Source organism: Hydractinia symbiolongicarpus, chromosome 6 (genome assembly GCF_029227915.1).
Source record: "Hydractinia symbiolongicarpus strain clone_291-10 chromosome 6, HSymV2.1, whole genome shotgun sequence".
Taxonomy (NCBI): domain Eukaryota; kingdom Metazoa; phylum Cnidaria; class Hydrozoa; order Anthoathecata; family Hydractiniidae; genus Hydractinia; species Hydractinia symbiolongicarpus.
This window is the reverse complement of record NC_079880.1, coordinates 12,808,832-12,833,570: the sequence shown is the minus strand read 5'-3', so window position 1 is coordinate 12,833,570 and position 24,739 is coordinate 12,808,832. Positions and strand designations below refer to the sequence as shown.

At 33.5% G+C, this 24,739-nt stretch overlaps 1 protein-coding gene across 1 annotated transcript; it reads left to right on the top strand.

The window, feature by feature from the left end:
- Nucleotides 1-1,423: 1,423 nt before the first annotated feature.
- Nucleotides 1,424-20,659, top strand: LOC130647043 (transmembrane 9 superfamily member 1-like). Its single transcript, XM_057452758.1, has 17 exons — nucleotides 1,424-2,020; nucleotides 6,537-6,626; nucleotides 9,215-9,296; nucleotides 9,386-9,490; nucleotides 10,532-10,650; nucleotides 11,038-11,150; nucleotides 11,233-11,296; nucleotides 11,376-11,447; nucleotides 11,570-11,720; nucleotides 11,811-11,886; nucleotides 12,113-12,162; nucleotides 12,267-12,359; nucleotides 13,377-13,487; nucleotides 13,779-13,890; nucleotides 14,111-14,161; nucleotides 14,718-14,909; nucleotides 19,870-20,659. Exons 1-17 carry the CDS (start codon nucleotides 1,946-1,948, stop codon nucleotides 20,069-20,071), a joined length of 1,758 nt encoding a protein of 585 aa, XP_057308741.1. The 5' UTR covers nucleotides 1,424-1,945; the 3' UTR covers nucleotides 20,072-20,659.
- Nucleotides 20,660-24,739: the final 4,080 nt, after the last annotated feature.

Sequence of the window (24,739 nt, the reverse complement as noted above, 5' to 3'; positions counted from 1 at the left end):
ATTTTGGTAAACATTGGCAAGTCCTCTATAAATTCTTCCTTCGATTTTAAATTATTTTTAGTCTAGCTATACATATTTATATTTTTATATTATATATATACTAAACTAAATAATAAACTCACTGTAAGGTGTTAGTTTCAAACATAAAAAAACATATTCAACATACCATTCCTACAATTACGAGATAGCTACAATTTGAGCAATTCAAAAACTTATACAAATCAAGAATGTTTTAATCTTGCAAAATCTTTGTGACCTCTTGGACTCGCAAGAGTTCTTGTCAAAATCTTAATTGAACTAGTCACTACGCAGAGATGCTATTTTTTGCCCCCATCATTAGCTACCTCATCAACGAACTATCATTTTTATAACTCAAAACATGTGACCTTTGCAACTGCTGCCATAATCAGGATTTAAACCATGGATCAAACTAATCTGTGGAATCGCAAAGAGGAGTATTTGTTGATCATAGATTAATTCTTCTACTACACAAATAAGGAGGTGACCAGCTCACAGGGCAAGATCAGAGTAGTAGTTAGGTCAGCAATCAGGGGATGCGGACGTGGACATTTCCCGCGGAGACGGCTTTTTCCGATTTGATAAACAAATTAAGTATTGGCCACACTTACGAAATAATAATAAAGTTAGAATATTGCCATCTACATTTAGTTAACGCGATCACGAATTAATAGATGTACACATTTTAAGGAAAAGATGGCGGCCCAATAGCATCGAAACAAACATATTACATACCTACCAAAGCTAGCTTTACGAATACAATTTTATCTCCATTATGATGATTATAAAATCTCTTATTACTCTCGTTATAACTGTTAGTCCAGTGGTTGCTTACAAAGATGGCGAAAGAGTAAGTTAGCTAGCTATCTATCTATCTTTTTACGGCTTGGAGAGGACAGCAGCTCTAGAGAACACTCGTTACAGCTAGTTTTTTTGTTCAGTAAACAATCCTGAGTACATTTCAGCAGTAAGATTGTTGGCTCTGGCATCTGTGTGGGTGGAAAAAGGTTTGGGGTGCTAGGTGAAGCAAAGTTATTTTCAGCCATTTTGTCCTTGAAAGGCATTCTTGTGGTCAGAATGTTGTTCTATGTTTATATTTTCTGCCTACAGAAATCCTTGCGCATGTGCAAAAAAATTTTGGTAAACATTGGCAAGTCCTCTATAAATTCTTCCTTCGATTTTAAATTATTTTTAGTCTAGCTATACATATTTATATTTTTATATTATATATATACTAAACTAAATAATAAACTCACTGTAAGGTGTTAGTTTCAAACATAAAAAAACATATTCAACATACCATTCCTACAATTACGAGATAGCTACAATTTGAGCAATTCAAAAACTTATACAAATCAAGAATGTTTTAATCTTGCAAAATCTTTGTGACCTCTTGGACTCGCAAGAGTTCTTGTCAAAATCTTAATTGAACTAGTCACTACGCAGAGATGCTATTTTTTGCCCCCATCATTAGCTACCTCATCAACGAACTATCATTTTTATAACTCAAAACATGTGACCTTTGCAACTGCTGCCATAATCAGGATTTAAACCATGGATCAAACTAATCTGTGGAATCGCAAAGAGGAGTATTTGTTGATCATAGATTAATTCTTCTACTACACAAATAAGGAGGTGACCAGCTCACAGGGCAAGATCAGAGTAGTAGTTAGGTCAGCAATCAGGGGATGCGGACGTGGACATTTCCCGCGGAGACGGCTTTTTCCGATTTGATAAACAAATTAAGTATTGGCCACACTTACGAAATAATAATAAAGTTAGAATATTGCCATCTACATTTAGTTAACGCGATCACGAATTAATAGATGTACACATTTTAAGGAAAAGATGGCGGCCCAATAGCATCGAAACAAACATATTACATACCTACCAAAGCTAGCTTTACGAATACAATTTTATCTCCATTATGATGATTATAAAATCTCTTATTACTCTCGTTATAACTGTTAGTCCAGTGGTTGCTTACAAAGATGGCGAAAGAGTAAGTTAGCTAGCTATCTATCTATCTTTTTACGGCTTGGAGAGGACAGCAGCTCTAGAACACTCGTTACAGCTAGTTTTTTTGTTCAGTAAACAATCCTGAGTACATTTCAGCAGTAAGATTGTTGGCTCTGGCATCTGTGTGGGTGGAAAAAGGTTTGGGGTGCTAGGTGAAGCAAAGTTATTTTCAGCCATTTTGTCCTTGAAAGGCATTCTTGTGGTCAGAATGTTGTTCTTCGTTGCTCTCCTATTCTTGGGGTCGTAATGTTCTCCTTCGTTGCTCTCTGATGGGGTACAAAATGGACTTTTAAGGGTCAAACCTTCACAGTAGCAACCTTAATTAAACAGAACTTATAAGCACAACAGCGTTAAAATCTAAAACATATTAAAGATTTGACTAAGGGATCATCTCAAAATGTTCATATGTTTTTTTCGTATAATTATACGGACGCTACGAAGTACTTCGTTTCGAGAAACGAATGTCATACGAAGTGCTTCGTTTAAACGAACTTTTGTTATATAGGATACAAACTTAAACGAAGTTTTTTTATCGTACAAAATGAAATGATACAAACTTTGAACAAAGTAAATTGCTATACGATTTTGAAACGGACTTTAAAAGTACCGGCGTAATTGCGCATAATTATTTCAATACGAAACCAGAAACAAAAGAATTAAACGATTTTTTTTAAAAGACGAAAAGAAATGATACGCACTTTAAACGAAACCAGAAATAAAAAAAGTAAAAAATACGAGGTTGACTTCTTTGAAAAGACTAGTAAAATTGCATATTCATAGCTTCAATCTACACAATCTACGGCAATCTTTTCGCTTTATGCCATCCCGTTTTTATGATTTTTAAACGATCTACGGCGATCTTTTCGTTTTCTACGATCCCATTTTCATGATTTTTAAACGATCAACGGCGATCTTTTCGCTTTCTACGATCCTGTTTTCATGATTTTTAAACGATCTACCGCGATCTCTTAGCTTTTACAATGCTGTTTTCATGATTTTTAAATGATCTACAACGATCATTTCGCTTTCTACGATCTCGTTTTCATGATTTTTAAACGATCTACGGCGATCTTTTGGTTTTATATGATGCCGTTTTCATGAATTTTAAATGTTCCACAGCGATCTTTTCGTTTGCTACGATCCCCTTTTCATGATTTTTAAATGATCTACGGCAACCTTTCCGTTTTCTAGGATCCCGTTTTCATGATTTTTAAACAATCTCTGCGATCTTTCCGTTTTCCACGATCCCGTTTTCATGAATTTTAAACGTTCCACAACGATCTTTTCGCTTTCTATTATCCTGTTTTCATGATTTTTAAGCGATCTATGGAGATGTTTTTGCTTTCTACGATGCTGTGGAGACGATCCCTAAAGACCTTAGATACTGAATGCAATTAAAATAAACAAAGTTCGTATAACGAAACGAACTTTATAATTGTTGAACAAATTTCAATATAAAACTTTAGATAATAGTCCAATTATAATAAACGAACTTCGTATAAGCAAATTTTTATACCAACTTCTTTAAAAACAATACAAACTACATACGAACTTTATTTTAAATGATACGAACTTTATACGAACTTGTAATTTTGATGATACGAAAAGGTTCGTTTTAAAAATAAAATGATACGAAAGATTTAATAAATCTATACATACACAAATCGATATCGTTTTTTATACGAAATATACGAACTACGCACAAACATTTTGAGACGGTCCCTAAAAAGAAGAAGAATTCCTTGAAAAATCCCGTATTGTATTTATGAAGGTTTCACCACTATCATTTCATAATGGCTGCTTAATTTGAATACTGGCCCATGATTGGTTCAACCAGTATTATGACGCAAACCAGACTGCATGAATTGTGGACTTTAAATGAATTCAAATAAATTGAAATGCATCAATCTACATGTTATAATAAACCTTAGTTTAAAACCTTAAAAATTCACAGCAAAAGACCTCTCTTTACCAAACCTTAGCATCTTTTTTCTCCATGCAAATGACAAATGGCTTACCTTGAAGTAAACAAATAACGTCAAGCAGCAACTCATCTTCAGCATATACTGTTCTTATTACATTATCGAATTAAACAGCTCTAGTGATGATTTTCCAACTCCTCTAGCGACATAATTTCATGGTTTTGACTATAAGCCCTTGAAACAATTTTGCAAAAATATCGGTAAACAAGGCAAATTTTTCCCTAGGGTTAATCAAAAAAAGGAATCCACTAAAATGTCCTAGCTCTGTGATTTATGTCAAAATTCTATGAGGTGTTTTTTCCAATTTAGATCCACTAAAATTATTTTTAAAGCCTATTGTATTAGATGTAGCTAGTTGCTGCTTCAAACATTGTCATGTATATACCCTTTTTCTTTTTTCTCAAAAAACAGACTTGGCATTAGAAAAACTTGGTAAAACAAATTAAGAATGAGTATCTGTGGAGGAGAGCACAAATTTTTTCAAAATATTCTTCAACCTGTCTAGTTTCAGAATAAAATACAGTACTGTGAAAAGGTTTGTTAACATCGTGTTCGTGTAACGAGCGTGGTGCACACGAACCACGATAAAATCGTGGTCTTTATGTATAACAAACATTCAAACATTCTATCGTGGCCACCACGCTAATATTATTGTCTCCACGAAGGATCATGTGTCCCACGGTTATTTTCGCGAGCTCCACAATTTTTATAACCAGTATAATTTAATTTTTTTTTTCTTAAAAAAGTCTTTTATTAAAGTTAATTTGTTTGTTACAGATTTTATCAAGTTAAAAAAGGATATTCGTAGTTTTTGCTTGGTGTATACTTTTTCGCCATGGACGCGATCGTAATTTTACGAAATGTCATTTATCTAGAAAAGTTAAATTTGTCTGCGCCAATAGAAATGTTTTTTAAGATTGCATTTTAAAAGTTTAAAACGAAAAGCGGCAATAGAAATGTTTTTTAAGATCGCATTTTAAAAGTTTATAAACGAATAGTGGTGATAGAAATGTTTTTTTAGATCGCATTTTAAAAGTTTATAAACAAAAAGTGGCGATAGAAATGTTTTTTGAGATCGCATTTTAAAAGTTTAAAAACGAAAAGCAGCGATAGAAATGTTTTTTAAGATCGCATTTTAAAAGTTTATAAACGAAAAGCGGCGATAGAAATGCTCTTTTAGATCGCATAATAATATAAGTTGTCATGCATTTAATAAATAATTACCAAGATAAAAATATGTTAAAATGACATACCCCTACCGTACAAGATTTTCCCATTGATCAGCTATGTCATATAGCCATCCGGTGTTGCCAGTGAAAAAAAAGGTGAAATCTACAATTATAGTACCACTTAAATGTAACTTTAATGTATAAAGAATTTAAAAATGTACTATACCATATCTTTTTTGTTTACACATGAACCTAATTGATTTCTATTGTTATTATTGTGAGTGAAGCATAACAATGAGATTAGAGTCTTTTATCCTCATGTGTGACATGCTAGCTATACAGCAATTTGTAATCTTTGTAGGTTTTCTTCACCATTTTAGAACAAAATATGACAATTTGTAGTATGTGTAGTCATTTTTTCATTATTTTCGAACATAATAATTTGTAAAATGTTTTTTTTTACTACTATTGAGATATATACATGCAAAAACATCTCATGCATTTAACAATAGGTTAACAAAGACAACAAATAAAAAGTTACTTTTAAGTGGTACTGTAACACGTTCACATAATACGAACGGTATATGCAAGATGAGTTGCAGTATGTATAGTATGTATAGTTTTTATTTTGCATTGAGAACAATGGAGAGGAAAAAAAATAAAAACAACAGACTGCAATGATTAAAGATATTAAGTAAAATAATGAACATTGCTATAATTATTGAAGATATTACTTTGGTTTGTCTGTTCAGTATTCATATTGCTCTGCAAAGTTTATCATTTCTTGAACATGATAGTTTAGTAAGCGGCGTTTTGGGAGATCCTTCTCCCATCATCGGGCAAAGTAAAATGATGTTGAGCATGTGTAAAATTAACCAATCAGAATCGAGCTGGTAATTACAGTTAATTACGGTAACTAACATTTTCGGACCTAGATGTAGTTAACTATTTCTTCTGTAAGGCTGGTAACCAAATCTCAGGAAGTTGATACGAGATACTGTTTATGTGTTTGTTACGTGGTTTGTTGCTTAAGTAGGGTGTAGTTTATGTATATCATGACACCATATTTAAAAGTTTCCCCTCAAAAATTTATTTTAAGCTCTGTTAAAAGGATATTGTCTGTGAAAGTTGATAATGTCAAAACAGCTGGAAATTGCAAAGAAATCCTATTAATGATGCAAAGTAATTTTAATCCAGCCATGTGATTATTAACAGAACTTTAGAAGCCAATTTTTTGTAAAATTTAAGAATGTTTACACATGCAAAACTGTCAATTTAGCATTCCTTCAAATCTTGATTGGGGTGAAGTTAGTATTGAAGAGATAGCTATGTACTATTCATCTTTTAGGTTCCAGTATATGTGAATAAGGTTGGACCTTATTTCAACCCACATGAAACTTACCATTACTACTCACTACCTGTTTGTAGACCTGATAAGGTAAACAACTTTTTTCTTTGTAATAAATAACCATAAATAACCTTTTTTTGGAGATTGGGTAAACAACTTTTTGTAGACCATGTAAACTTAATTTGTTTATAGACAGGAACAAGTTGTTTTGTTGGTAGTACAGATGTAAATTGCTCTAGAAACCATATCCAAAAAAAATCGTTTCAATTTGTATAATATTCTATTTGAAACGATGCCTATATGGATGAAAGGAATTAAATTTTACCAAAAAATTGGTTCAATTCTTTTCAAAATAGTTTCAAATTACTTTATTGAATTGTAATCAATTAATTGTGCGTGGATGCATGTGCATGACTTCACATTATTTCATAGTTTTGTGTGCGCCTTGTGTGTGCGCACGGTGAGGCCAAGGACAAAAATATACGCGTCATTTTTTTTATTTCTCATGAATTGTCTCCCCAAAGCGTGGTGTTACGCTAAAATTTACTTAGTTAAAAAACGCAAATCAGGGGGTTACCATTTAAACATTTTATTCTTTTTTTCTTATTGCTTTAAAAAATAAAACTCTGTTTTTTTATTTTATTAAAACTAATTTATTTACTAATTTTTTTAAATGTTTTTATTTGTTTCTTTTTGTTTTAAAAGCCCCACAGGGGTCGTTATAGATTTTTTTATCTCAAGGAAACAAGTTGTTTTTTTCTACTGACAAAGAAAACCGAAGCAAAGAAGGTTGTCTCTTTTTTCTAAAGTAATCTTTAAAAAATTTCAAACAAGGCATGCCACTGTTTACTCATCATGAGGTTAACTTAAAGCATGTATGTGATGTTTTTCTACATTTTCCATTTTTGTGTTCTGGGACCGAAGTTGTATCGCATTTATTTTTTATTCGTAATTCAAATATAAAATGTAAAAAACAAACTGTTGTTGTCGAACGAAGTGAAATATTTTTTAAAACGAAGAAAAACGTACAATGATAGAACATCACAAAAATAATTTATTAGAAATGCATCAGACAATTTTAGTTATACATTTCCAATTCGTTCCCTTTGGGATAAAAAACTGATTGGACTTTTTTACAAAGAACCCTATCTAGCGACCTACTGAGAAAGCGAAAGAAAATCAGGTGTGTGTTGTTTAATTTTTTTGATAGAGAAATGAATTTGGGTGTATAAAAATTTCTAAGCTGTTTCTTTCAGAGCTTTTTTTCCTTAAATATTAATTTTGTTGTTGCGTATTGGGATTTTCATTAAGCACTTATTTTGTAAGAATGTACTCTGAAAAATGGGTCAGAAGTTTAGAATATCCTAAGAATACATCTAAGCTTAAATTCGAAAACGCTGCATTGTTATCTTCTTTGATTTTCTGTGTGATTTTCTTGATTAAGGTAAACTGTTCTTCTAATATTTTGGATTGAAATATTTTGGTAGATATATCAAATGATTTAAGTTTTTATTTTTCTCCTTTATGTGTTGTCAACTATTAATTTCTTATATTTTGAGTATAACTTTGGAAGGGTTGTCGTATCCAATAGACCAAATATAGCTGATTTTGTATGACTTAACGAAAAATGTTGGATTTTTTTAATGTTTGGTATCCTTTTTTCCCTGGTGTACTTCTGGAATGACAAAGCAAATATATAGTTTTAGCGTATTTCACTTTTTATGGTTGTTAAACACCTTTGATTTATTTGGTCATTTATATAGCAATGCAGATTGACATATATCTGTTACGTGAATTAACAGTGGATTCTTCCACGGGAAACAGCTAGTAGAAACACATTAATTTGTGTGTGTACGCCTAAAACAAATGTGTGCATGTTGCCGTATGTGCCTCACACAACAGAGACTGCTTAATTTGTGAACCTGGCATTTTTTTTGTAGATTAACTTGATAGATTGTTCAGTCATTATATAAGACTGGTTTTTGGAGTGTATTTGAAGTACATTTTCCCCAAAAAATGTTTAGTACTTTAGCTACTTGAGAAATTTTTTAAGTTAGAATGTAGAGAAATTTATGCTATGAGTGGAATTTTGTGTGCTTTAATTGGAAATGTTAACACATAAAAACTATAGGTTATATTTTAATATAAATATATATTTCGTATTGTTTATTTAATTCAAGATTGATTGTTTCCTCTTACAAACACCTTTGCAAAAGCACTAATCATGTTAAGTTGGCCTTGCTTTCATTCTGCACATGCCACCAGGTGTGGTGACATTACTCTCAAACGTAGGGATTTCTGTAACAGGAAGCTTTGTTAGAATAATTATTGTTACTGAAATTTGTTTACCATGGATAGCCTCTGCAGTTCCTATTGGTACTGCTATCAACGAGGTCCTGCAACGGGGGTCCTTATGAATTCCTAGCCTAGTTTTACCACCCTGTTCTAGTTAAATTCATGAAATATTTATACTTGTCACAAGAATAGATTTTTCATCCTTAAAAAATCTTTATTCGGCCTCTATGTTGTACATAAATATATATTTTCTTTCAATAAAATTATTAATTTGGTTTAACTAGCTTTTGTTCGTTTTACTATTTAAATATTAGACATGATTTTCACATCATGGAGCGTTTTTTTTGTGGGCCAGATAAACTTGTGAATGGCATTTATTCTAGGTAGAGCATCGCAGTCTTACTTTGGGAGAAGTCTTAGACGGTGACCGAATGGCTGTTGCTATGTATGACATAAAGTTCAACCGTAAGAAGATACAAATTATTTTTAAGTTAACTTTTTATAAATGTGAAGTAATAATTTTGATACCGAAGCTTCATTATTTTTACATTTAGAGAATGTTAAAGATATTGTTCTTTGTGCCGAAAGTTTAAAATTGAAAGATATTGATGAATTACGTCACGCCATTGAAGAGTTGTATTATTTTGAATTTATACTTGGTAAGATAGTTATGTTTTTTTTTTGATATTGTATAGCCTAAGTCTTGCTACAATAATCATTTTTTTAGCCACAGTTACTTTAAAATTCGCTTAGCAAAAAAATAACATCAGAAATAACTTTCAATCAGACCTAGTTTTAAAAGTGATATTTTGGTGCATCATTCCTAAATGGCCTTTGAATAAAGAGTCCGTGTTGATGCTATCTGTATGTTATTTTGCTGTTGCTTGAAGTAGTGGACAAGGCGTAATAAAATCAATTTGTTTGCAAGTAAACTCTACCTGTTTGTAATCAAAGCTAAACTAAGACAACGTAAACATCTGAATGAACAATGTGTTCAGCTAACTACTGTAGTGATGTTGATTTTTGTGTTACTTTGTTTCGTGAAATGTACTACCACTGGATTGCTAAAGTAATGGAAAAACTTACTAAATCACTATGCCATTCAAACTTTAAAAACTTTAAATTTCAAGGCTGGCCCTTTAAACTAGAAGAATTAACAGAACAGTTATTAGCACCAATTAAATCCTCACTGTGTAACTAAAAAAAACCGCCCAAGAAAAAAATTGCCCAAGTTTATAATAATTTAGACCAGGCGAGCAACCTGAATAAATAGAAGAAGTTTGTAAATGTATATTTTATCACATTTTATCTATTTTGTCTTATCTTTTATATATATTTTGGTTATTTTTTACTGCAAATAATAAAAATGATAACATTGATTTCCATGTGAGATGAATTGATATTGCTCATCCAGACAAACAAGCTTTTTGTGGAATTGGGAGGAGAAATTAATGGCTCAGCTAGTTTCTTATTTCTCAGAATTGCATGAATCATTGCGTGAGTAAGAGCGATTGCTCTCCCCTTATTGATAGGCCTGGTTTATAGCAAATGTACATTTTAACTATGTAAGCTTGTAATTGGCTGTACTTACTATGTCTAGGCACTTATGTATTTTACTCTGAAACTCTGGTGTTTTAGACATTCAATATGCGTTGTGCATTAAGTTATGTTAATTGAATTCTGTTTATTTGCCTTATCAGATGATCTTCCTATCCGTGGTTTTATTGGCCATCTTGAAGAAAGTGGTTTTTTACCTCACACACATAAAATACATCTGTGGACGCACTTGAATTTTAATATTGAATATAATGGCAATGAGGTGAGATAAGGATTAAATGATCGCACACATTTTGTTTTGATGTTATTTCTAACCCCACTATAGATGCAATGCAGAAATTGTATGTTTTGAAGTCATATGTTAGCTCAGAGCCATATGTTATGTTTCTGATATTTTTGTTGATTGGGTGCTGAATGTATCATAATTTTTGATCAGAAATCTTACTGTTTTACATCTTTTTATCAAAATAAATTGTACTATGTTCTTTTAAGTGATATATTCTCTGTCTAGTATTATGTGTATGTTATGCATGAGTCTGGAAACTAGTACATGTATGTGTACACAAAAATTTTTCACAAAATCAAATTATGTAGGAATTATCCTACAGGTACGATTCGGTTTTTAAGTATTAATTTTACTTATACTCAGGTTATTACAGCGAACGTCACAACTTCAGGCCATGAGCCAGTTGACTTGGATGAAATAAAAGAATATCCTGTGGAAGTCAAATTTACGTACAGTGTTGCTTGGACCAAAACGAAGTAAGTGGACTTTTTTTTTGAGCCAATTAAGTTGTAGAAAAGGTCATCTTGAGCTACTTTGTAACTACTTTTAACCATTTAGTGTACCACACTCTGAACGTTTGACGAAAAACAAAGCTGAAGGATTCTTTCCTAAGTCACTGGAGGTAATATTTTCTATGTGAAATATAATTTACTAGTCTAGTTCTACACCCAAAAGATCATGTGCATGCTTTGTTTTTATAGATTCACTGGTTGTCGATTTTAAATTCCAGTGTATTGGTGTTTTTGTTGATTGGTTTTGTTGTCATCATTCTTGTAGGTGGCTTCTTTTTTTTTTTTTTTTTTTGCGAAATGCAGGCATTAGGATTCTTCTCCGATATTTCCTGTATAATGTTCTTTCCTTTCTTTTGTATGATATCAAATATCTTTGCAATTAGATGCGTATTTTAAGAAATGATTTCCAGCGTTATAATGTGAGCGATGAAGAGAATATGGAAGAGCTGGATCAAGATGATTATGGATGGAAAATTATACACAGTGATGTCTTCCGCTTTCCTGGTCATCGTGCTTTACTTTGCTCAATATTGGGTAATGCTCATTAATATTTGTATTAGAAGAGGTAAGGTGAATACACATAAATGGTAGCTTTTATCAAATAATGTGTTTGTTTTTTATCAGGTAACGGATGCCAGTTTCTTGCGCTTTGTTTTGGTATAATCATCATGGCGCTGCTTGGCATGTTCAACGTTCACAGGTCAGTAAATAATTAGTTTTATTAATTTTTTCACATTATAAATTTGTTTCTTTTCATTAAAATACCCTGTTTGTCTGGTCCTATCTTGCCTTGCCTTATATGTCTATAATATAGTTCTTTGTACTGTTTGCTCATAAACTGTGATCTCCTACTGTTTTGTAAAATATGACACACAGTTCAATTTTACATGGTATGGCTTTTTATAAAAATGCTTATTTCTTTTTAGACATGGCTCTATGAATACAGCAGCTGTTCTTTTGTATGCACTGACATGCTGTATGTTTATATTTATATATATATTTGTATATTTATTTATTCTTCTCTTTTTTTGCACATGCAGGTAGGAGTTTACCTCAAAATTAACGTCGAATTTTTTGTAGGTGTTGCCGGTTATGTTTCAAACAGCATGTACAAACAGATTAATGGTGAAAAATGGGCCTGGAATCTAGTGCTAACTGCTTCCCTGTTTTCTGGTATGTGAAATTAATGTAGTATTGTTATAGCACTAGCTACGTTTCTAGCATTACTAGAGAAAGACGCCTATTAGTCAAATTATTTACTCTGTGTGGAACTTTAAATTAAGTCTCACGCAAATTTTGGAAAACACAAAGTATGGGTATTATTATAATAGACTAGTCGTTAAACCCGTGGGATATTCCAAGGGCTCGTCCGTCTTCAAATTACACGCTATTACGTGTCTCCGTTTAACAACTTGTGGAAAGACAGACAAAATACGGCTATTATTATAGAGACTAGTGGCCAACCCGTGGAAGAATCCACGGGGTTGCCCCTCCTTTTTATAGTGCATTTCGTGTTACCGTAACACGACTTTTTTCCGGAAGACACACAGACAAAATACGGCTATTATTAAAGAGACTACCTTATCGGACAAAAAAATGTCGGACTATTTTTTCGTCGGACAAAATTTCCGTGACCTCCAAAAAATTTCGTCACTTATGTCCGACGAAAAATTTTGTCCAAATCTAAAATTATAGCATACTTTAATAATCGAGTCAATAATAATAACAAATATTTTTGATTTATCAATTTTATTCTTACAAATAATTGTTCTTGTAAATAATCGTTCAACCGTCTTTATTTTCTTCGAATTCATCTCCATCTTCGGCTGTGGACGAGTATGATATTTATTGGCGGCCTTTTTCTTTTTTGCCTTTGCTCGATCACTACAGCCATCGCCATAATTTTCTTCAGATAATATATTTTTTTTTTGGACAAATTTTTCGTCCGACAAAATATTTCGTCAGACAAAAGTTTTCGCCGGACAAAATTTTCGTCACCTTCAAAAAAAATTTCGTCACTTTTGTCCGATAAAGTAGTCGTCCGTGGAAAAATCCACTGGAATTTACTGCAATTTGGAATTCTTCTCCTACCCCTTATTACCTAGTTTAATTGCTATAAATGGTTGCTTTTGAACAGACTTCATGTACGTATCGTGTTTTAACAAGCCTATTACCCTTTTTTTTATCTAGTTCCATTTTTTGTGATTTGGAGTATTGTGAATTCGATTGCATGGTCGTACCAATCAACGCAAGCGTTACCATTCACAACTGTGCTGCTGCTCATGCTCGTCTGGCTATTAGGTATGTTGTAGAACATTTTCAAGAGCATTATGAATTCCTTATGTTTAATATTTAGTATTGGGTTAGGTTTGAGTGCTGTACCCTCTTGTATAGTTAGTGTTAGTTGCTAACTTTACGGGAAGCAAGTGTTTAATTGTAACAAAGAAGTCTTCAAAGTTGAAAAGATAAATATTTATGGGGCTTGCACTATACAAAGATATTTTACTATTCAATTTAAGTCTATAAAATTCCTGCGAGTAATAGTTTATATTGTACTCTGTTTGAGAAAACTTGTAAACCGTTTTTATATAGTTGGATTTCCTCTCACTGTCGTTGGAGGTATTTTTGGAAAGAATTGGACAAGTGGATTTGATGCTCCTTGTAGAACTAAAAACATTCCAAGAGAGATCCCAACTGTACCATGGTTAGTTTTTTGTTCCCTAGTTCCTTGTCGGTTTGTTGTTGTTGTTTTTGCGTGTTTTATTGTATGTTATCTTTTAGCTTTGTTGTTTCCTGTAATTTTATATATTATATATATTTATTTAAATTGTAGAAGGTGGAGGAAGGAGGGAGGTGGTGGTCTGTGCAATCTTTTGGAAGAAATTACCCAATCTGAAATGTTTTATTGCATATTTTTCTTTTAGGTATCGATCAGCTCCTGTTTACATGTGCGTGGGAGGTTTCTTACCATTTAGGTGTGTTGTGTTCTTTATTTAACATTTCCGTTGTGAATTAAAAGTGCTAAGAAAATATACGACTAGTTTATTTTTTCTTCTTGAGTGGCGTGTTTTTCTACAGGTTTGTCTAGCTTTAATACAATCATTTATAAAGGTGTTAAAAAACCACTCCTAAAATTAATTTACTTAAGTTATGTGCCGGACCTCAATATTCTCAAAACCTTAAAAGCAGACTGGAATATCCATTCTCTAGACAAAAACCTTGGTAATATGATTACTTTTACAAATATTCCGGTCTAGTTAAGAAACATTGACTTATTTTTAAATACTTAACTCCCCATAGATTTTAATGTTTTGTACTGGTCTTTGTGCTCGGAACGATGATCGCGATAAATGTAGTACAAACCTTTGTAAACCCTCAAAAAATGGCTAAAAATTTTGAAAAATTTAAAATAGTGTAACATATTAGCACCACAAGTTACAGTACTTAATGTATTTTTGTCACTATTTCCTTGTGTAAGTTGATGTCCACAATTCGTATGACTGTTTAACTCACCTCCACTTTACTTTTTAGCGCTATCTCAGTGGAGCTCTACTACATATTTGCCACACTGTGGGGAAGAGAACAGTACACATTGTACGGCATTTTATTTATAATCTTCGTAATCTTATTGAGTGTTACGGCAAGTATCTCGATTGCACTCACGTACTTTCAATTGGCGGCTGAAGACTACCGCTGGTGGTGGAGATCACTTATAAGCGCTGGGTAAGTGCTCGGCTGTTTGACAGGAAGAGATTATTTGCGGAAGAAAGCAAAATTCTTTCAGATTTAGTCCAAAAATTTTAAAAATCGGTCACCTGCAAAAAATTCTTCAGCCAAATGTTCTATTTCTTGTTTTCGCAACAATTTTTATCAAAAAAAATTTATTGCAAATATATAACTTGCTAAATGATTTAATTTTGAACCTCTCAACCGCAAAATTACTTCCGTGAGGAAATCTGCGCAAATAATTTGTTCCCTCATTTCGCAATTAAATGACTTTCAGAAAATGTTTAATGTTACACTTTTATTTTGTTGGGAATAATTTTCACTTTGGATTTTGCCTATAAGGATGTTTACAATAAATATCGAAGACTTCAAATAATGTGGATCTTCGCACAATTTTCAAACTGATCTCAGCGTTAAAGACAAACTTTTAGCTAACGTTCAACCAAAGATTTTAAGGGATTGCATTCCGAAATGAAGAAATAAAATTTCCAAGTAAACGAGCCAACGCAATGGCATTGAAAATTCTGATTGGTCGATGAAGGTTTCAACGGATTGCTTTCCGCAACAAGGCAGTGAGGTGCTTCAGCTCCCCATTATTTCATTCAATAAAACATGCTGAATCGTTTCATACTTTCATCTGTTCATTTTAACTATTCATTTTTGTACATTGTGAGCACTGGAACATGTTTAAATTTTTTATACATTTGGTCATCGATCATGTCCATCTCCTTATCTGTACTTATTTTTCTTTTGTGATTTCGTTCACCTAGAAAAGTGAAGCGATCATCAAGTGACGAAATTTAAGAAGGTTGACAAAAAAATTTTCCAGAATAATATTTCCCGACACTGTAAAATCCAACGAAAAGGGGATTTTTTCGGGTTTTTGCTTTTCATGATAAAAACGTTTTCCATCGATAAAGAAATTAAAGAAGTGACAGTTGCCGTAATGAATGATCGGATCAAAAAAATAAATAAAAAAATATATATACCCAAAAATTAGAACAGACAATCTTGTTTATTACCTGCGGACATTTTCGTTGGGATATAGTGACAAAATAATTTTCCCGACGGATTTCTCACTGATAGAACCGGCAGATGGGAGATTATTTTAGAATGTTTACCTTTCAAGGTCGTAAAAGAACCAGCATTCTCTACCATATCATCACATGCAAATTGCTCCCCTGTAGCGAAAAAGATTTTCGTCGGTTGTTCCTGCAATAACCCGATATCCAAAGCTGTTTGTTTTTTCATTATTACTCCAGTTTCTAATGCTTTTTTCCATTTTCTGATTTCACAGTACTTTTTGTAGTCAACTACGCGAATCCGTAACTTCCGACGACTATTCTTGTGATTAACGTCATCGTTACGACTGTCGTGATCAACGTTAAAGTCTGTCATTATTGTCTTTATAAATTTTGTTGCTGACGGATTGGTTGACAACTTTTGTGACGGATGTTTCAACGAGATATATTCTGTCGAGTTTATTGTGATCACATTAATATCGTCTTCCGTAAAAATATTCGTACCAGCCGTTTTGAGTGTGGTACTCAGAACATGACGGTAACAATGTCGGAATTGTTGACTGGATAATAACAGCTTGTGTTCGTATAACAGTATTTCATCCTAAGGTTAAAACAATATAAGGCTAACACGTAAAATGCTTTCGCCATGTTTTATATTTGTTATATATCATCTCAATCATAAAGCGGGTGTTTTTCTTTGATTTTTTAAAGAGGGTACTTTTCTTTAATTCATTAATGCCCGGTTTGGGTACAGGGCTTTAGCACAATGTTATTTTCAGTTACAGCTTAGCTGTCTCTTTTTTATAATAAATGTTTCTTCAGATATGATATTAAGAAACAGCCAAAGGGCTGAAATTATGATTATTGTATGTGAGATCTTATTATTGACTTCCTCATGGTAAAAATTCAAACCTTGTGCCAAGACTGCTACAACCTGTCAGTACAACTATTACTAATATTCTTACTTCTCCATAGTTTTGACACTTTTCGGTACCGTGTAGTTGGTCCGGTGTGACGAAAAAGTTAACTTTGATGTAAGCTTCCCTCTTTTCGTGCCAGATGTCTTCAATTTGAGCTAGTCCGGCGCATCTTGTGAATTTCACTGGATAGCAGTAATCGCGTTCGATATTAACCGGTTTCCCCTTTATTAATAACGGATACGTATGGACGCTCTTGCGTTTTACCGATACATCATTGTGTCTAACTTTCAAGATATCATTATTTGCATGATTTCCAGACTTTGATTGACTTCTTGTCGTGACCATTGTCATGTCCGAATAATTCAATGTTATTTGACGTCATTTTTATAACTTGCGAGTCATGACGTCAAATTTACTGTGCAATTTCTTACCCGGTGTTTTGAAACTCAATTATATGAAGCTGTTGTATGTCTATGCCTTTAATCTTTGGGTTGGCTTGTGTGATAAGTTATGAACAGAGTGATTTATATTCATTCGTAATACAGTAAGCATGATAGCTACTTGTGTCCTTCGCTGGCATTTGCCGTCACGTGAAGTCTCTTCGAATTTTTCTACTTTTTTCTCTCGTTAAAAGAAAGAACGCTATGAAAATTTTACGTCGATTTCATTAACTAATGTTGTTAAATTTACTGCATCACGTGGCTACGCAGTAGACGCTTAACTGCTAAGAACCTACAACCCAAGATATAATACCTGGGAAATTGTGTGAAAGATAATTGGTACGAATTGGGTACGAAGTTTACTTAACCGTTTCTTAGCTCCATCTTAAAATGGACAAACGGCATCAGTTAACAATGACCTGCAGCTTGGAGTACTCGGTTTGACTTCCTTTATAGATTAATTGAATGAAATGATTAGCATATAAATTAAATTATTCTAAATGTTCTACATGTACAAGTAACAAGTAAAATGTACCACTAACAACGTTATCGAGACCTTGATCCCCAATATTCTCATATTGTCTGAATGGGACTCTCGAACCTCTCAGACAGAGTATTGAGGCACGAGTTATTTTCCATGGAGAGGCGAGTTCTAAGCCACGTTGTTACAGTTCTATAATTTTCATTGTTTTTTTCCGACAATTTTTTCGCTAGGATAGGTAGAAACTTGCTGCACTTGTTTCCAACACCTCCATTGGTACCAACTATCAATGGTGTAAAACTTCCATGTATGATTTCCAAAATACGGTGTAAATACTCTCTCTTTTTCGCTCGCTCGTGCCGCTGGAAAATTTTATGGGTCGCCTGAAAATAATTAGCATTGTTAATAAACGATTATTCCCACACAATTTTTCGTTGATTTTACTAGTTATTTAATATATAAAACAAGCGTCTTTTGATACGTAAAACGTGAAAAACTTTGCTTAACTTGAGGTTTAGTCAGCTCACTCATGTCCAAGAAGCGGTGGGTTCGATTTTCGCATAAGGCCTTCGTCTTGTTGGCTTCTGTAGCTCAAATGGTAGGCTTAAACACTTCAACTACCTTCGTCGTCTCTCCTGGAAACTGTTGACAAGGTTAAAAAAAATGATATATGCTGGTGAGAGGAAGTGACAGTTCTGTGCTGGAAGTACGAAGAACCAATTATTTTACTAATCTTTTCAACTTCATTAGTCACTTCTTCTAATCCTGAAAATATTCATCGCCTGTTAGTCCAAATGTATTCCCTATTCTGATTGACCTGAGAAATTGTGTGAAAGATAATTGGTACGAATTGGGTACGAAGTTTACTTAACCGTTTCTTAGCTCCATCTTAAAATGGACAAACGGCATCAGTTAACAATGACCTGCAGCTTGGAGTACTCGGTTTGACTTCCTTTATAGATTAAATGAATGAAATGATTAGCATATAAATTAAGTTATTCTAAATGTTCTACATGTACAAGTAACAAATAAAATGTACCACTAACAACGTTATCGAGACGTTGATCCCCAACATTCTCATTGTCTGAATGGGACTCTCGAACCTCTCAGACAGAGTATTGAGGCACGAGTTATTTTCCATGGAGAGGCGAGTTCTAAGCCACGTTATTACAGTTCCATAATTTTCATTGTTTTTTTTCCGACAATTTTTTCGCTAAAATAGGTAGAAACTTGCTGCACTCGTTTCCAACACCTCCATTGGTACCAACTATCAATGGTGTAAAACTTCCATGTATGATTTCCAAAAAAAGATTTAAATACTTGCTCTTTTTCGCTTGCTCGTGCCGCTGGAAAATCTTATGGGTCGCCTGAAAATAATTAGCATTGTTAATAAACGATTATTTCCAAACAATTTTTCGTTGATTTTACTAGTTATTTAATATATAAAACAAGCGTCTTTTGATGCGTGAAACGTGAAAAAACTTTGCTTAACTTGAGGTTTAGTCAGCTCACTCATGTCCAAGAAGCGGTGGGTTCGATTTTCGCATAAGGCCTTCGTCTTGTTGGCTTCTGTAGCTCAAATGGTAGGCTTAAACACTTCAACTACCTTCGTCGTCTCTCCTGGAAACTGTTGACAAGGTTAAAAAAAATGATATATGCTGGTGAGAGGAAGTGACAGTGCTGTGCTGGAAGTACGAAGAACCAATTATTTTACTAATCTTTTCAACTTCATTAGTCACTTCTTCTAATCCTAAAAATATTCATCGCCTGTTACTCCAAATATATTCCCTATTCTGCTTGACTTCACAAACAAAAACATTTGAGGCTGAGAAAATGAAAAATAATCACGTTCAGCCTCAGCTGAGATTCAGATGTTCTTGTAACAACTCGTATTTGACGTCACAATTATGGGGTTGTTACGTCAATTAATTAATTTTTTTGAAGTAAAAAACAGTGATTTAACAGAATTCAGTATGTATCGCAAATGTAAACTTATTTCTCAGACTAAAAACAAATCGTGTGATACTTCTCGTTATATTTTATAGTATCTACAACAATATGTTCGATTGATTGTTTTATTTATTTTTATTTCAGGTCCACCGGTTTGTTCGTGTTCGTGTACGCGTTATTCTACTATCACAAGCGATCCAATATGTCCGGTTTCTTACAAGGCGTTCAATTTTTTGGTTACACTCTCTTGGCATGCTATATATTCTTTCTTATGCTAGGAACTGTTAGTTTCTTTGCCTCGCTTAAATTTATTAAATATATATACAGGAATTTGAAAATGGACTGATTAAGCGAGTGACAATTTTTTTTTAATCACATAGACCTAATTTTTTTACGATCTGGTTCGGCCACCGTAAAAATGTTCATCCACTCGAAGATATGACTTTGAACGCGTACTCTATGTCATATGGTTACGAAATTTAAATTTTTGGAACTTTTGCTTGTTAGTAGTATTTGATTTCCGTGTCCTGATTATCTCAGCAATAATTAGCCGAAAAAAATTCCACAGTCTCTATTGTGGAAACAACTTTGTAACAAAAAAGCTTCAACAGTCTGGTGACGAAGTTTAAAGGATATATTTTAAAATGTCGCGTTGGAATAATTAGTAGTCTGGTAACGAAATATAATTACGCTGCTCTTTCTTCTTATTAAGCAAAATGTAAATATGTGAGAAGCAACTTACGTAACTAGGTACTCTTGGTCTGTTTTTATATAATTTAACCAAGAGACTGGTAACGAAGCTTATTGCGATATTTATATGCAGAAATTTGTGTGTTATATTTCAACTTGCACCTAACTGTAAACACTGCACTTTTTTTTTGGAAACATTTTTGGGCGGGAAAATAGATAGCATATCAACTTTACTACACTTTAACTAGATCATCTTTTTTGCTCCATTTTTTGTTTCTTTTTATAAGCAGTGGTTCTGTTCAGAAATGTAGCTGAAATGCTACTTTGGGTTTGAAACTTGTAATACGGAAAAATTCCCCTGGATTTTTTTTCACGAGATCGTGATTAGTGATTTTATACATGTTAGTAAATGTTTAACAGTTTTTCGCTCGTAAAATATGTTACGATGTCGCTCGTTTCGTACTATGCCGAAGTTGATCTGTGCGTGAATTAGGAAATCAAGATGTGTTATCACAAACTGCCGGATCTTGCCAAAACCGGGCAAATATACGGCAAACATGGAGGCAAAAACATCCCACTAAGGGTCTGCTATAACGTCTGAGCACTAGGTTGTCGTGTAAAGTGACCATGTTTCAGAAAAAGAAGGCATTTGGTAACTCATGGGTACCAAACACGACCCGTTTATGTCTTGTCCTCAGCTACTAATACAAGTTTGGGTCCGTTAACATTTTTAACACAGACCGGACCTTTAATGGTTAACAGAACTCATTCCTGTGCAACCATTATTTCAGTTTCTTATATAATGTTTATTTCGTCGCTAAATGTGTAATTATTCTTGAAGTTGTGATTTAAGTCGGGTATGACCTAAAGATTGGTCTACTTTGACAGCGTTTTCCGCAACCTCGTTCCCAGGGCAAAATGCCTTGTTGATGAAGTTGATAGCGGCTTTGTTGGCCACTCCGTAATAACAAGACCATGGGGACGAGGTTGCCTTTTCCGCTAAAGCGTATAAAGGCGCACCCATTTTTAGTTGTTACCGCGTGTGCATTTTGATAAAATCAGAGCTTTTATTTGTTTGTGCACAAGCCAGGGTCGGATGGAGGTATAAGCAAGATAAGCGCGCGCTTACTTTCAAAAACATAGAGAAAAAGCCCACGCTGGTCTCGTGTGTAGTTTTCCTTGTATTATTTAGGAAGTCTAGTAAGGAAGTTGTGTTTTTGCTTATTGAGCTTATTCAGTGTCCTAAACAAAGTAGATAAATACTTCTCTGAGCAAACAAAACGAAAAGCAACTTTGCTTTCTCGCTTATTAAAGAATAAGCAAGTAAGCGTCTCAAAGTTGATATGTTTGCTTTTTTGCATGGAGAGAATGCGGAGATGAATAACTACTTTGCTATCGCGTATAAGCAAATAAGCAAAAAAAAGGCAAGGTAGACAGAATTTCTCAACCTTGGCAAAATTAATGCAAACATAAGTCCACTTTGTTTGTGTTTATAAGCAATCAACAATCGATGGACGGTAGGGGTACTGTGCTACTACTTTAAGGTTTCTGGATGTCTTTTTCACTATTTCTTATGAATTTTAGGTACCACGATTTAGTTTTTGGCTAGGGAAGATTATTCTAGGGTAGCTATGCTAGGTTTCTCTCTGCAAGAATATCTTTATTGAATGAGATACTTATTTATTCTTCACTAAACCACTAGTTGAGAATGTGTGCAAACTAAGTTTTCCCACTGGTTTTGTTCTGTATGAAATTTCTGGGCGGTGCTATATTTTGTGAAAAAATGGGTTTGTATAGCTAGTGCTTTGTGTTGTGTTGTTTTTATCCTCAAACCTCCCCACCACACAAATAAATACATCAAATGAAAAGTTGAAGTAGAATACACTCAAAAAACATTATGTGGTGGTTCATTTGTTATTTTATACATAATAGCAAGGATACACTAAAGTATTGAGCCAGCATGATGAATGGAAACGAAAGTTGTATGAAGGATGGAAAATCCATCAATTTTCAAACCAAGTCATTGTGGTGTTCTTCGCCAAAACGACTGGGCATATGTTATACATAACTATATGGTTAGAAAAAGTACTGCTTCATTATCAAGATTGAGGCCAGTCAGGTATACCTATAATAGTATACACATGCTTTTTTCATAAGCCTAACATTATAGTTTTAATCTGGTAAACTTACTAATAATTTTTATTTCAAAACTCCTTCCTATCAAATGTGTTTTTTTCTTGTTATCCCCATCGGTGTCAGTGGAGATGGTAACTGTCTTTACAGATCTATTTCTGTGTTGCTGGTTGGTGATAAAACGCTAGCTTCAATTTTGAGAATTTTGACCTCTTTAGAAATGTATCAAAATGCAACATATTATGCTGAACATCCAATGCTCCAACAATCTCCTAACAATATTTTTGTGCAATGTTTATCGGATGTTGGTTGTGACATGTACACAAAGACGCAGTCAAGAGAACAGGCGATAATTGAGAAAGCAAAACATGTTTCAAAATTCTTCATTTGGACATCGTTTATGTGCGTTTTATCAATTTGTAATTTTATTGAGGTATGTTGAGTTTTTCATGGAATGTGCACATTTGATTTTTTTTATTTATTTAATGTCTAAACTCCTGTGCTCAAATGGTATGATATTTATGATACAATTTCGTAAATGGTTCAGGTTCGATTCCTGACAGGAGTAAACTATATGTGATGCAGGCAGTACCTTTAAAATTTGTGTCACTCTATATATTTTTTAATTTTGTAGCATCCTATTACCACCTATCAAAGGTTGTGATATAAACAAATGGGCAATTTATTCAACACATTTGTTGAGCCCAGGACATAAGTAACATATGCCCAGTTGAATGTATGGGGGATATTTTGGAAAAGGTGTTCACCATCAGATATCTCTTTACTTAAAACTACATATATGTACACATTTCCATCAATTGATGAAGTTTTGAGAATTTTGGCTACAATTCCTGTAACCTCATGCACTTGTGAGAGAAATATCTTTCAGCGTGTTTAAGGACTCAGATGCGAAACACAGAGGAAAGGTTAAGCAGCGTAGGAGTTCTAATGTTTAACAGGTCAATCACTCTGATGAAGTAATAGATGAGTTTGTTAAAAAGAATAAGAGATAAAGGGTTTTTTAAATATATATACTTGATGATTGATTTATACTGATTGAGTTTATTGGTTTATTTATAAATAGTTTACATGTTTTGTATATTTCAGCTGTATATTTTTCATGTATATTGTTACATAGTGTACTTTTTACACTTGAAAAAGCCTGAACAAGTGATAAATTTTGTTTCTATTAGGTCCGACCATTTGGCGTATTTTAACGCCCATTATGGGTGGTAATTTCCCCAAAAAAATTTTTGCTTAGTTACATAAAAATCTTGGATCCGACCCTGCAAGCTACAGTGGAAAATGCAGGTCTCAAGTCTCATTTATTTTGAAGCCAACGCAACATTAAGCAAATGTTTTTTTGTGTAAAATTCTTACTGTAGACTGTAAATATTGTTGGCATATGTTTAATATTTTTTCTTTTCACACATTTTATACGTCTAAAGTCTAAAGGATCGTTGATGACAGTACTCAGAATCGTGTAGGACCAGAAATAGCCAATTACGACATGGCAGAAACCAAGCTCATCTATTTATCATCCGTCCACACAATGTTTATGGTTAAGGTTATTGTAATAATTGTAACATTAATTTAATAAGGTCTCCATATACCCGCACTTTGTGTTTCTGCGGAAAATGGTACTACAGTAGCGGTCAATACCTCTGCGCGTTTTTACAGCTATGCGACGGACACAATGCGATATATAAAGGACGAGCGAACCCCCGTGCACCACATGCAGCAAACTAGTTTACTGTAAATACTTGTTAATTTAATATACTGTCGTTAAAACATCGCTGGGTACGCCCTAATTCTATGTCATTCACCCCCCTTCTCTTTGTAACCTTATGAGGATACACAACCAAATTTGGGGAAATTTTATTACCCAGTTTTTAATTTATTAACGCCCATCTTAATTTGAATTTATCTCAAGCAGTGCTGGATCGAGACAGGCAAGAGAGCTACGGTCAGTATGCCAGAAAATGCTATTTGATCATTGTTACAATTGCATGTTGTATACAATAACATTCGAAAATAAAGGAAATAATGCTGTGGACAAATTTTAGCGCTAGTGTTCGACCAATAAATGGCAGGAAAAGAAGCGATGAGATGCGTTTCGGAAAGGAAATATTAAAAAGTATTCTAATTTAGGTAACTAACTAACCTTCTCTAACGCTGCTACTGAAAACGT